Source organism: Canis lupus, chromosome 5 (assembly GCF_003254725.2).
Source record: "Canis lupus dingo isolate Sandy chromosome 5, ASM325472v2, whole genome shotgun sequence".
NCBI classification, from domain to species: domain Eukaryota; kingdom Metazoa; phylum Chordata; class Mammalia; order Carnivora; family Canidae; genus Canis; species Canis lupus.
This window is the reverse complement of record NC_064247.1, coordinates 1,172,971-1,185,404: the sequence shown is the minus strand read 5'-3', so window position 1 is coordinate 1,185,404 and position 12,434 is coordinate 1,172,971. Positions and strand designations below refer to the sequence as shown.

General features: G+C 46.6%; 1 protein-coding gene and 1 long non-coding RNA gene across 2 annotated transcripts in view; one reads left to right on the top strand and one right to left on the bottom strand.

Moving 5' to 3' along the window:
- Positions 1-6,966: 6,966 nt before the first annotated feature.
- Positions 6,967-10,912, bottom strand: LOC112671477 (uncharacterized). The gene is made up of 3 exons (XR_003143656.2): positions 10,623-10,912; positions 8,966-9,042; positions 6,967-8,361 (listed from the first exon to the last, which is right to left on the bottom strand). It is a non-coding gene; the product is annotated as an uncharacterized LOC112671477 (long non-coding RNA).
- A 13-nt stretch (positions 10,913-10,925) lies between these two features.
- Positions 10,926-12,434, top strand: part of JAM3 (junctional adhesion molecule 3) — an 82,769-nt gene continuing 81,260 nt past the window's right edge. The window contains exon 1 of the mRNA XM_025464863.3: positions 10,926-11,078. Within this exon, the coding sequence (XP_025320648.1) occupies positions 11,003-11,078 (76 nt within the window). The 5' untranslated portion in view covers positions 10,926-11,002. The remainder of the gene's footprint in view (positions 11,079-12,434) is intronic.

Genomic DNA, 12,434 nt, shown 5'->3' with positions numbered 1-12,434 from the left:
ATAATCGAGATAATCTGCATAATAAAAAACCCTGCCATTCCCTTCTTCACAAAAAAGATGTCCCAGCCTGGAACAAACCTTTCTTTTCTTTTGCTAAAAACCTCTTGCCCTATCCTCCTTCCTATGAAAACTTCCATTTTGTACAACTCCTTGGAGCATCTCTCTACTTGCTAGATGGGATGCTTCCTGGTTTGTGAATCATGTAATAAAACAATTTAAATATCCAAATTTACTCAGCTGAATTTTTTTAAAAAGATTTTATTTATTTATTCATGAGAGACACAGAGAGAGAGAGAGGCAGAGACACGGGCAGAGGGAGAAGCAGGCTCCAGGGAGGGAGCCCCATGCAGGACTCGATCCCGGGTCTCCAGGATCAGGCCCTGGGCCGAAGGCGGAGCTAAAGTGCTGAGCCACCCGGGCTGCCCCCCACCCCCGCCCCCACCGCTGAATTTTTTAAAAAGAAGACAAAAGAGAAACAGAAAACAAGAGCAAAGGAAATATAAACAAGGAACATTAACTTCTAAGTGGAAGAGTAGGAATAACAATAAATGAGAGGAAAGAGAATCAAATCTAAGAATTGAGGAGAAAGAGGACAAGAGGGAGAGACTCTGAAGGCAAAGGAAGTGAGGGATGGCGGGAATGGTTCAGCTGGGGCCTGAGAGCACTGCTGCGCTGTGCCCACTGTGCCCGTCCAGCACCAGCCCAGCAGGGCCTCTGGATGGCAGAGGGTGGCTGGCTCATCTGTAATTTACAACCACAAGCTCCTCTCAGTCCTGCTTAACAGGAATTAAGTGACATATGGCTAATCCTCCTTGCCACAGTTAATACTTTCCAGCCCCTGCATAAGGAGCCGGGCAGGCTTTCTTATTTCAGGGATGAAGCTTCATTCAGCCTGGCATCTCAGGCACTGGTGGGGCCGGCCATCTATGCTGGCTGCAGGAGAGGCTCCGACATGCATTATCCAGCCAGCCAAGAGAAGAAGAGGAGAACAAAGTAGCTGGAAAACTTCCTCTACCTTCTTGAAGACAATACTAATCCTCTGCGTGTGTGCCATTTGCTTTTCCCGCTTCCAAAATGCTTTTGTCTGCTGTTTCATTTAAATAATCACAGAAAACCTGTGAGGGACAGAAGATACATAATTCTTGTGGAAAAAAATTGGGAAAATAAACCCTATGAACAGAAAGGAATTAACCAAGGACTCGTCAATAGCCAAGTCTGGGTGTCCTTCCTCCCAGTCCAGCCTATTTGGAAGATGGTGGCTGATTTGTTCTGTGGGTGACAAAAAAATAAATAAATAAATAAGGAAAAGAGAAAAAAAGAAAAAGAGGGAAAAGAGAAGAGGAGGAATGGGATTGCGGAGGAAAAGGAAAGAAAGGAATAGGAAAAAGATGAATTTCTGACAGTGGCCAGGACAGAGCACTGTATACTGTGAGCCCTAAATGAGTGCTTTGTGATTGAGGATTTGCTCAGCTTTATAATTGAGCTGGGTATAGAATCCTGGACTGACTTCTCATTTCCCTTTGCACTTGAAGCAATGATTCCATTTTGTTCCAGCCTCTACCATCCCTCTTATTGTTTCCTTGTAAATAGCCTACCTTTTCAACATAACTAGCAGTGAGATTTTGCTTTTAGTTTGGGGTTCTGATATTTCACTCTGTCATATGCTGCTAAGGGTGACAAAGCAAAATGAGATCTTTCTTTATCCTGCGATGATGTGTTTGGGATTGGTTCTTCAAACTAGGGATTTATGACCTTCATCAATTCGAAAACATTCTGAGACATTACCTCTTCAATGACTACCTTTTCCTTGTTATCCCTTCATTCCTACACAACTTTCATTCTGCTTTGCACATCTCTTAACATTTTTTTTTTCATGTTTTCATATTTTTACCTCTGTGTGCCTCATCCTGGGTAATTTCCTAAGATGAATCTTTTGTTTCACTGATTTTTTTTTTCAGTCAACTATTAATTCATCCACTTAAGTTGTTTTTCTTCCTTAAATGTTTCATTTTTTAGAAATTCTATGTGGTTTTTTTTCTCATCTGCTTATTCTTTTCCAGTATCCTTTTATTTCTCTCCTTTTATTTCTCTGTTTTAATTCTCTCTGTGTTTCCTAGTCCTTTTATCTCTCTAAATTTTGTAAGCCTACTTACTTTATTATCTCTTTTGGATTATTTCATTGTCTCAAGATTTGGAGGTGCTGATTCTCCAACTTGTTATATGTGTCAACTCTACCTATGGCATGTTATTTCCTCCTGGGGCTTGTAAACTTACCATTAAAGTTTTCATCAGGGATTGTTTTATTCTGTGGGGGACATGCTTTATGTTCTCAGGACATGCTAAGAAGAGTTGTACATTAGCTTCTATTGGTTGGCCCAAAGGTTTCTTCCATGACTAAGGTAAAAAAAAAAAAGAAAGAAAGAAAGAAAGAAGGAAGGAAGAAAGAAAGAAAGAAAGAAAGAAAGAAAGAAAGAAAGAAAGAAAGAAAGAAAGAGAAAAAGGAAAAGATTTTGTATTAATTTTTGGGCTTGGGGACCTAATGGGATAAAATTTAGTTCACATCCCACACCAGAATGTGACACTGGCTTGGAAATTTGAATTTCTCACACGAACCTGTTTTCTTTCTTCCCCAGAATTTAGGGCAGAAACTAATGGATAATTTTCTCCCTAGCCATCTTCCTTTGAGGGAGCAAGATGTCAGTTCTGAAGCCCTACTTCCAATGAGTCCTAGGATGTGTCCCCTCATGCACATGGGTGTTGTACTGCTACCCCAGTTCTGAGGCTCCCTCCTGCTCCTGTTCACGTTACCATGGCTCTGGTTTGCAAATTTACTTTTTTGGCTTTAAATTCCTTCCTTGTTTCTATCACTTGAGAATTCTGTCTTTACTTGAAGCTCAATATGCATTTTAATTTTTCTGTTACACTTTATTCAGAATTTCCCTGCATGATGCAGTAAAGCAGTAGATATCCACATTAGCTCATTTCTGTGAGTTACTAGACCCTTAAGGCATAATTATTTTTGCTCCTGTCTCTCCCATGAAAGTGTGGACTCAATGGAGAAAGAAACTATGCCTACATTTTCTCTGGTCCCTAACTCATAGCAGGCACAAACACAATATAATGTGTTCTAGATGAATAATTAAACGATGGAAGGTGATTATCAAAGTTGTACAGTTATTTCTACATCTCCAGGAAGATTTCTTCAATCATTTTAAGCACAAGAACATTATTTTCTTTTCTTTCCTTTTCCTCTCCTTTCTTTGCTTGCCTGCCTTCCTTTCATTCCTTCTTTTTCTTTTCTTTCTTTCTATTTATTTCTTTTTCTTTTTTTTCTTTCATCTCTACACTCAACTTGGGACTTGAACTCAGGGTCCTGAGATCAAGAGTCATGTGCTCCCTGACTGAGCCAGCCGGGTGCCCAAGCACAAGGATATTCTTCTATTCTGAAAATCTTTATAAGAGATTCTGTAACATATGCCATTGTGACACCTATATAAGTGTGTTTTTCTTAACATTCTAACATGTTTATTAAGCAACCACTATGTAGTGAGCCCTGAGAACAAATCTGCATTGAGCTCCTGGTCCTCCAATTGAAGAATATGATGCGGAAAGCATAGCTATCCCATGATGCAATGGAGAATGTTGTGTTTGCCATGATTTTATTCATGGAAAAGGCTGTGTTTGTTTGGAAGAGAATGTTTACTAGGCCTATTTGGGAAAGTAGCTAAGGCTCTAGGGAGCTTGAGAATGGAGGAGCTGATCTGAGGGACAGGCAAGGGTAGCATTTTTTGATTGAGCTAGAAGGAGAGGGAGAGGAGAAGAGGCACAGAGAGGGCAAAAGCCACACGTGTGCTTCATGGTGTCATGAGAATGATACAATACTCCTGAGCCTATAGACCATGTAGTTAAGAATAAAAAGCTTTTTGACAGAATTATAATGAAATGATGAGAAATCCATAATCATAGTGTGATAGAAATTTTCTATCCCAGAAAAATTTCTATCCCAATTTCTATTTTTTTATTTTGTTTTTCTATCTCAATTTCTTTCCCAGAAATTGTTAGCTAATTTTTTTTAAAAGGCAAAGATAGGGATCCCTGGGTGGCACAGCGGTTTGGCGCCTGCCTTTGGCCCAGGGCGCGATCCTGGAGACCCGGGATCGAATCCCACATTGGGCTCCCAGTGCATGGAGCCTGCTTCTCCCTCTGCCTATGTCTCTGCCTCTCTCTCTCTCTCTCTCTCTGTGTGTATCATAAATAAATAAAAATTTAAGTTAAAAAATGCTAAAAGGCAAAGATACTCTTTTGAATGGCACAATAAATTTTAATTGGATGGATCCTTAAAACTCTATACCTAATCGTTAGAGAATACATTTTTTTTCAGCATGTGGGAAACGTTTAAAACAACTAGCCCGGGGATCCCTGGGTGGCTCAGCGGTTTCGCACCTGCCTTTGGCCCAGGGCATGATCCTGGAGTTCCCGGATCGAGTCCCACGTCGGGCTCCTTGCATGGAGCCTGCTTCTCCCTCTGCCTGTGTCTCTGCCTCTCTCTCTCTCTATCATAAATAAACAAAAATAAATCGTTAAAAATTTTTAAAAAATAAAATAAAACAACTAGCCCTCACTAATCTGTAAAATCAGTCTCAAAGAATATGAAGCACTAATTTCACATAGACCTTGTTCTCTGGCCACAGTGCAATAAAACTAGAAGTCAGTAATGGCCCCCAGTCCCCAGATATTGGGAAATTTAAAAAGGAGACTTCTTTTTTTAAGATTTTATTTATTTACTTGACAGAGAGAGAGAGAGAGAGAGAGCAGAAGCAGTGAGAGAAGCAGAGGGAGAGGGAGAAGCAGTCCCTCCATTGAGCAGGGAGCCTGATGTGGGACTTGATCCTGGGATCATGACCTGAGCTGAAAGCAGGCACTTAACCGACTAAGACACCCGGGTGCCCCCAAAAAGTAGATTTCTAAATGGTGAATGGTGAAGTAGAAATCATATAGGAAGTTAGAAAACACTTGGAACCCAGTGACAATGAGGATAATATATAGCATACTTTGTGAGATGCGGCTAATGCAGTATTTAGAGTGAAATTATTATTATTATTATTAATTTTATTTTTTTAGGGTGAAATGATAGTCTCCAAGTTGTATGTTAGAAAAGAAGGAAGGTTGAAAACTGTTAAACTCTAGAAGTCTGAACAAAACTAGAGTGAAATTATGGCGCTAGAACACTGTGTGATGAAGTGTAAAATATCTGCATGCCTAGTGTACTGTGGAAGGACAGAGCAAGGCCACTTCAATTATCTTGGAGGAAGCAATGAGGTTAAGAAGTTCTCCCATGAAGATAGGATACTTGGAGTGGTTCCTCAGACATGATACAGCTAGAAGACTGAGTGGGCTGGGGGAGGCGATGCAGGCCAAAGGGACCACATGGGTGACTCCAGGGGCTCAAGAGAGCATGGCAAGTCATAAGAAGTTCAAATGACTCAGTGTCACTGGATTCAAGGACATAGATGAGGGTGTAATATGAGATGTTGTCATGTTGCTCATGACCAAAGGACTTATTTCAGTCATGACTTTTTTAATTATAGAAGGGACTTTAATTGATTTCTGAAGATAATATGGAGCCATTTAATAATTTTAAGCAGAGCAACGTGAGCTGGTGTTGGTTTGGTAGTATGCAGGAGTCTCATCAACCTTCATATATTTTTGAGCACTTACCAATGTTCTAGGTCCTGTACTACTCACAGTTCTGGAAGGAAAGGTCTAGAGTCAGAAGACATAGGCAGGTGCCTACAGATCATTTTCAAATTCTGAATAAAAACAGATGCAGCTTACTCTAAGCCAGTGGCAGAAGGGTGGTCACTGCTGTAGGAGGTACACAAGGAGGGTATTAATGCTTAGCAGAGCTTCCCACTCCTTCCGGGGTCTGTCATGGGCAGCTGCTAGCGCTGGGCCTGGGCTACAATAGGCAGTGCAATTCTGGGGAACAAAGCTTGGCCAGAAAACAAAATCCTGCCTGGAAAGAATGACAGGAATAGACCAGACCTCAGAGTGTTAAAGGCTCAGAGTGTAGATATTCTCAGGAGATGACGCTCTGTCCTTTGTAGGGCTAGAGTAGCCTCCCACCTGCAATAAATCTCTGCTGTGCTATTGAGTTTTTTGAAGACCTGGTATCATCACAGGGGACCAAACACATCTACTCCTCCCAATCCTAAATTTTGTAGGAATACAATTCCATGGGATTAAAGAGAAACTTCAGAGAGTCTTCTCTAGAGCCCTTATCCACTTGCTTAAGAGGCATGGTATTGAATAATCTCTGGCAGCGGTGGAACCTTGTGGTAGAATCCTCATCACATTAGAGATCTGGGAAATAGAATCAAATGCCCACTATTTCCAGTCCTAGAACAGGATATCTACAATGTCCCAGAAAGTCTACAATGACAGGCACAAAAATATCCTTCCATCCCTGAAAGAAACAAGCAGTACAAATTAAAAAAAAAAAATTCATTTATTTATTCATGAGACACAGAGAGAGAGAGAGAGAGAGAGAGAGAGAGAGAGAGGCAGAGACACAGGCAGGGGGAGAAGCAGGCTCCATGCAGGGAGCCTGATGAGGGACTTGATCCCCAGCCCCGGATCATGTCCAGAGCCAAAGGCAGGTGCTCAACCGCTGAGCCCCCCAGGCACCCCCCGGACAGTACAAGTTACAAGGCCAAGCCCCTGGGCCCAAGACCATCAGGAAGAACTTGCCTCTTCCCCAAACTGCAGTAGGGAATTGACCCTGGAAGGGACTCCGATGGAAGCATAAGATTCCCTGCGCATAAGAGGGAGATAGCAGAGGCCCTGGCTTCTCTTTGGTGCTGCCAGGAAGTAAACACTCGATGGCACAATTTGTATGAAGAGAAAATTACCTCTAATTAGAGGTTGGGATAAAAATATCCCCAATCTGTAAACAAAGTAGTTGGAGCATCCTGGAGGCACACAGCTTGGGCTGCAGAGCTGCAGACACGCAGTCTGCCCAGTACTAGCAGCCGCCCCACCCCTGCTCCTGAGTCTGCTCCTCAGCCTGGTTCTGGGTCCTTCTGATAGCACGTGTGCCCTCTGTGCTCGTGCTCATCCGTGTCCCCGGTCCTGAAGCGCGAATGAGGAAGGTTTCCCATCTTTGCCCCAGGCCAGTGGAAATATTCGTTAGGTCAAGTGGAGGAAAGAGCTGGTTTATTCTATCTTATCACAGGTGTCCTTCCTGAAGGTGGTCTGGGGAGTGTTGCTCGTGAGCTGTCCCTAACCCCTTTTCCCTGGTGTCTGGCGGGAGCATCCAGGCAAGCCCTGCTTCTCTGCTTCCTCCAAGAAGGAAATGGGGCAGGCGCCCTAACAGGGGAACTTGGGTCTCAGGGCCCTCAGCCTAGGAACAGCAAGCCCTGGGTCAGGCTTCCACTGCGGCAATGACATCGTCCTTTCAGTGCTGGTTGTTGTGTTGCACTTTCGGGTGTCCTGGTGAGTAAAAAGACCCTGGCTGCTGGTGGTGGGACGCTCTAACTCCTCCCCTAGCACAGGTGAGTGACTCCTTCTTCCACCCATGGCATGCACGATCCCCTTACTTAAATACACACCACACACAAACACGGACTAACGCACTCTAGCACACCCAGCCTCCTTTGGGTAAATTCGAAAGGGCTGCTAAACAGCTTCTTATAAAAGTCTCTCTCTAAGAAAACACTTTAAGCCCAAACTTTGGCATTAATATGACCTTCCTTAACTGAACCACTACAAAGGAGACGACCACGCAAATAAATTGAACCGTACAACTTCCCTTCCTTATACAGCATGAGCAGCACATCTAGTTAGAGGGGATGGTGGGTTTGTTCCCTACTTCCCTTAGATAGGGAGAGGGGTGGATATCCTCCTATTTAAATGAAATTGAAGAAATACTCAGAAGAGAAGGAGCAGGGTTTGATAGTTGGGAGAAAATGTGAGTGAACAGAGTTGGAAATATTTCAAGGAAGAGGAAACTTGAATGGAGGTGAGATGGAAGAGCAGAATCTTTGAAAAGCCCTGAAAAGGCATGCTTTCACGGAAGAACTCTAGGGTCAGAGATTCCCCACAGTCAATGGATCTCACTTCTCTCTTGCTGTGAAGGTTGACTTCGGGTGGTTATTCAGGTGTATAATGGCACACTGAAGGAACAGAAGCCAGAGTCATGTCGCTTTTTAAGAATATAATCCACCGAGAGAACAAACACACATTGATGTAAAACTTCCTCTCTGCTTCTCATTCTCTGTGACCCACCTACAGGCTGACCGTCCTTTTCTTTATGAAGACTCTTCGGGAATATCGTAGTCATTTGGCCCAATCTGAGCCAAACTAGTAGGAAAGGAAAGGGGTACAGATGACAAAGGGGGTACATCTATTGAGCACTTAGCATGTTCTAGACCTTTATTTCACATAATTTTCACAATGACCACTTGAGGTGGGTATTGTCCCTATTTTACAGACAAGGAAGCCAAAGCTGAGAGAAATTAAATAACTTTCCCAAGGTTACAAAAACCTAGAATTTGAATCACTGTCCATCAGTCTCCAGAGCTTATATTTCCCCTCCTGTAATTGCTGCTTCCGGGACCTCTCCAGTCTGTTCAGGGGTGATGCTCACAGGAAAACCCTACTCTTTGCTACTTGATTTACACTTTACATTAGTATTGAACCGTCTTGTAAATGCTTTCACTCAAGTTTAGCACACACACATTTAGTTCCCTGAGGTCTTTTAAGAAATGTATCTCTCCTTAGTAAGTCACATATTAGAAATAAGCACATTTGGTTCGAAAATGTGGTGATAGAAGCATAGACTCCACAGCTCCACTCATTGGATGCTTCCACAACTCTAATTCCCTTCCGAACAGGGCCAGAGCTCCCCTGGGAACAATTAAATCATATGGAGAAGCAGATCATTTGACAGCCAAATGCATCCTACCACATCCTGGTGCATCACTAGTGAGGCTCCATTCCAGGATTGTGTCTCAACCACTGGCCATGACATGCAGACTCCATCTGTGGAGGAAAATCAATGTTTTACAATGAAGCACTTGCATCCGCTCTCATAGGAACCTCTGTTCCATATAGAATATTCACAGAGCCATTCTCTGTGGCCTTGTTCTGAGTTTGAAAAGATTCCCTAGGGCAGCCGGGGTGGCTCAGTGGTTTAGTGCCGCCTTCAGCCCAGGGTGTGATCCTGGGGACCTGGGATCGAGTCCCGCGTCCGGCTCCTGCATGGAGCCTGCTTCTTCCTCTGCCTGTGTCTCTGCCTCTCTGTGTCTCTCATGAATAAGCAAGTAAGTAAATAAATAAATAATCTTAAAAAAAAAGATTCCCTAACAGAGAAGACAATTTAACAGATAGAACCATGTCACAATGCAAACACAAGACATCCAGTAGGAGAAAAGAGGCACTAGTTTCTGAAAACTGTCCACAGTTGGACACCCCATATTTCTTGGGTAACCAAAATCATTCTTTCATTTAGGCAAATAAACCTGGCTGTATACCCAGGAACTAAAGAGAATGACAGAGAAAAGAGAAAGCAAAAGGAAAAAAGTCAGTGGGCCTAAGAAGAATTTTCCTCTTTTTAATTCCTGTTTATTGTGTTTGATGAAGGGAGAAAGACTCCTGCTATAATATAATTTTCACATACTTTTACTTGTGACTGGACTATGGTGAACTGGAACAGAAAGAAGGGTTAAGAAAGGGAAGGCAAATAAAATCATAATAAGCTGTTGAGTTGTTTTAGAATTTTTATTCTGTCTTTATGAGATTTTGAGAATGTAATTAATTCACACTTGCAAAGTTTTGAGCAATTATAAAGATTTATAAAGTAGATCATAAAGTGATGGCAGTTGAAGCATATCCCTGGCAACAACCTCAATCTATTTCACGTTTCTTGGCATTCATAATTTGGTAGCTATGTAAATTATACACAGAGATGCACTGTTCTACTTTGTAAAACCTAAAAATACTAAATACTAAAAAATGTAGAGTGATGGATGAAAAATGAAGTCCTTAAAGTTTAAAAAAATATTAGTTGTTGGAAACTCTGGTATATTTTACTGACAACTATACTCAAAATTCTGTTTTTACCTTGTTGTTTCCTGGAGCATTAGGGGTGTATTTTCTACGTTAGGTATAATACAAGCTATTTCAATAATCTTTCACAGTATTAAGGGGCACACAGAACTTCTTACATCCTTAGGTCCAATTTTCAGTACATTTTATCCTTCATCATGTCTGCTTGTCTTCATAAGATTCTGCTCCATTTTCTACCGTAGCCTTACCATTTTCCAATATTCAGAAATCAGAGCAAAGATATCCTGCTTTTCTTCAGAATGAACTATGGATACATATCACCCTGTTTTTGATCTACTATAGAAACTATGGATTATGTTTATTTTAGAAAGACATCACTTTTATATATTACATATTATACGTCTGGCTTATGTTTTAAACAGATTTAAATAGCTTATGTCTTATTTTTTTAAAAAAATTTTATTGGAGTTCAATTTGTAGCTTATGTTTTTAAATAGCGCGTTTTCCTCCCATCCCATTTGGAATCAGGGCCTCAAACGACGTGCAGGCAATACCGCTTCACAGACAAGGAGTTAGATGGTATCCCTGTTTGTGAGGAGACTCTTCATTTCCAGGTTTTACCCGGGCTCCCTTCTTGAGCTGCGGTGCCGGCTTCGTCTTCCAGCTCTGGAAATGCGCCCGCCGCAGCCTTGAAGGAGCTTCTTTACCTCCTCGCGTCCAGCTCTTTGAATGGGACCGCTTGGGCGCCGCTCCAGAGCATCCCCGCGTCCATAGCAACCAGAGTTCAGCTTCCTTTGTCACCTTGGCGACGGCTGCGCCGGGCCGTGGTCGCTATGGAGACCGGGGGCGGGTCGCCGGGGCCCGGGCGGGCAGGGCGCATGCGCGCGGGGAGCCCAGCTGCGCGGCGAGCCCGCGGCCCCTCAGCTCCCGCGACATGGCGCTCAGGCGGCGGCCGGCGGGTTGGCTCCGCGCGCGGCTGCCCGGCCTCGTCCTCCTGCTGCTGCTCAGGGGTGAGTGCGCGAGTGCTGCCCGGGGGCCGGGCGGGACAGCGGTCCCGGCGCGGGCAGGGCGGGGGCTCGGCCGGAGGGGCGGCGGGGGGCGGGGGGGGCAGCGGGTCGGTGCGGGGGGGAGGGCAGCGGGTCGGTGCGGGGGGGAGGGCAGCGGGTCGGTGCAGGGGGGAGGGCAGCGGGTCGGTGCGGGGGGGGCAGCGGGTCGGTGCAGGGGGGGCAGCGGGTCGGTGCAGGGGGGAGGGCAGCGGGTCGGTGCAGGGGGGGGCAGCGGGTCGGTGCAGGGGGGAGGGCAGCGGGTCGGTGCAGGGGGGGCAGCGGGTCGGTGCAGGGGGGAGGGCAGCGAGTCGGTGCAGGGGGGAGGGCAGCGGGTCGGTGCAGGGGGGGCAGCGGGTCGGTGCAGGGGGGAGGGCAGCGGGTCGGTGCAGGGCGGGGGACCGGTCGGTGCGGGGGGGGGAGGGGAGAGGCACCGGGTCGGTGCAGGGCGGGGGTCAGCGGGTGGGTGCAGGGGGGGACCGGGTCGGTGCTGTAGGGGGACCGGGTCGGTGCAGGGCGGGGGTCAGCGGGTCGGTGCTGTAGGGGGACTGGGTCGGTGCGGGGGGGGCAGCGAGTCGGTGCTGGGGGGTCGGTGGCCGGGGCACGGGGGGCCCGCCGAGCGGAGGGCACCGCTCTCTGCACCGACAGACCTCCGCAGCGGAGGCGTGAGGTCCGAACTTGCTAGAAGACTCTGCAGACGGGCGCCTGGGTCAGCAGTGGTCAGTGAGGGGCCTCCCGAGTTGTGGGGGTCACGACCCCGAGGCCTGGGTGTCCTCCCCATGGGTGAGGGGCCTCCCGAGGTGCAGGGGGCACGACCCCGAGACCCAGGTGTCCTCCCGGTAGGTGAGCAGCCTCCCGAGGTGCAGGGGCACGGCGGGAGGCCTGGGCATCTCCCCGTGGGTGAGGGGCCTCCCGAGGTGCGGGGAACAGGACCTCCAAGCCTGGGTGCCCTCCCCGTGGGTGAGTGGCCTCCTGGAGTGCAGGGGGCACGACCCCGAGGCCCAGGTGTCCTCCCGGTAGGTGAGCAGCCTCCCGAGGTGCAGGGGCACGGCGGGAGGCCTGGGCATCTCCCTGTGGGTGAGGGGCCTCCCGAGGTGCGGGGAACAGGACCTCCAAGCCTGGGTGTCCACCCTGTGGGTGAGCGGCCTCGGAGTGCAGGGGGCACGACCCCGAGGCCCAGGTGTCCTCCTGGTAGGTGAGTGGCCTCCCGAGGTGCAGGGGCACGACCCCGAGGCCTGGGCATCCTCCCCATAGGTGAGGGGCCTCCTGAGGTGCAGGGGGGCACGACCCCCAGGCCCGGCGTCCTCCGGGTGGGTGAGGAGC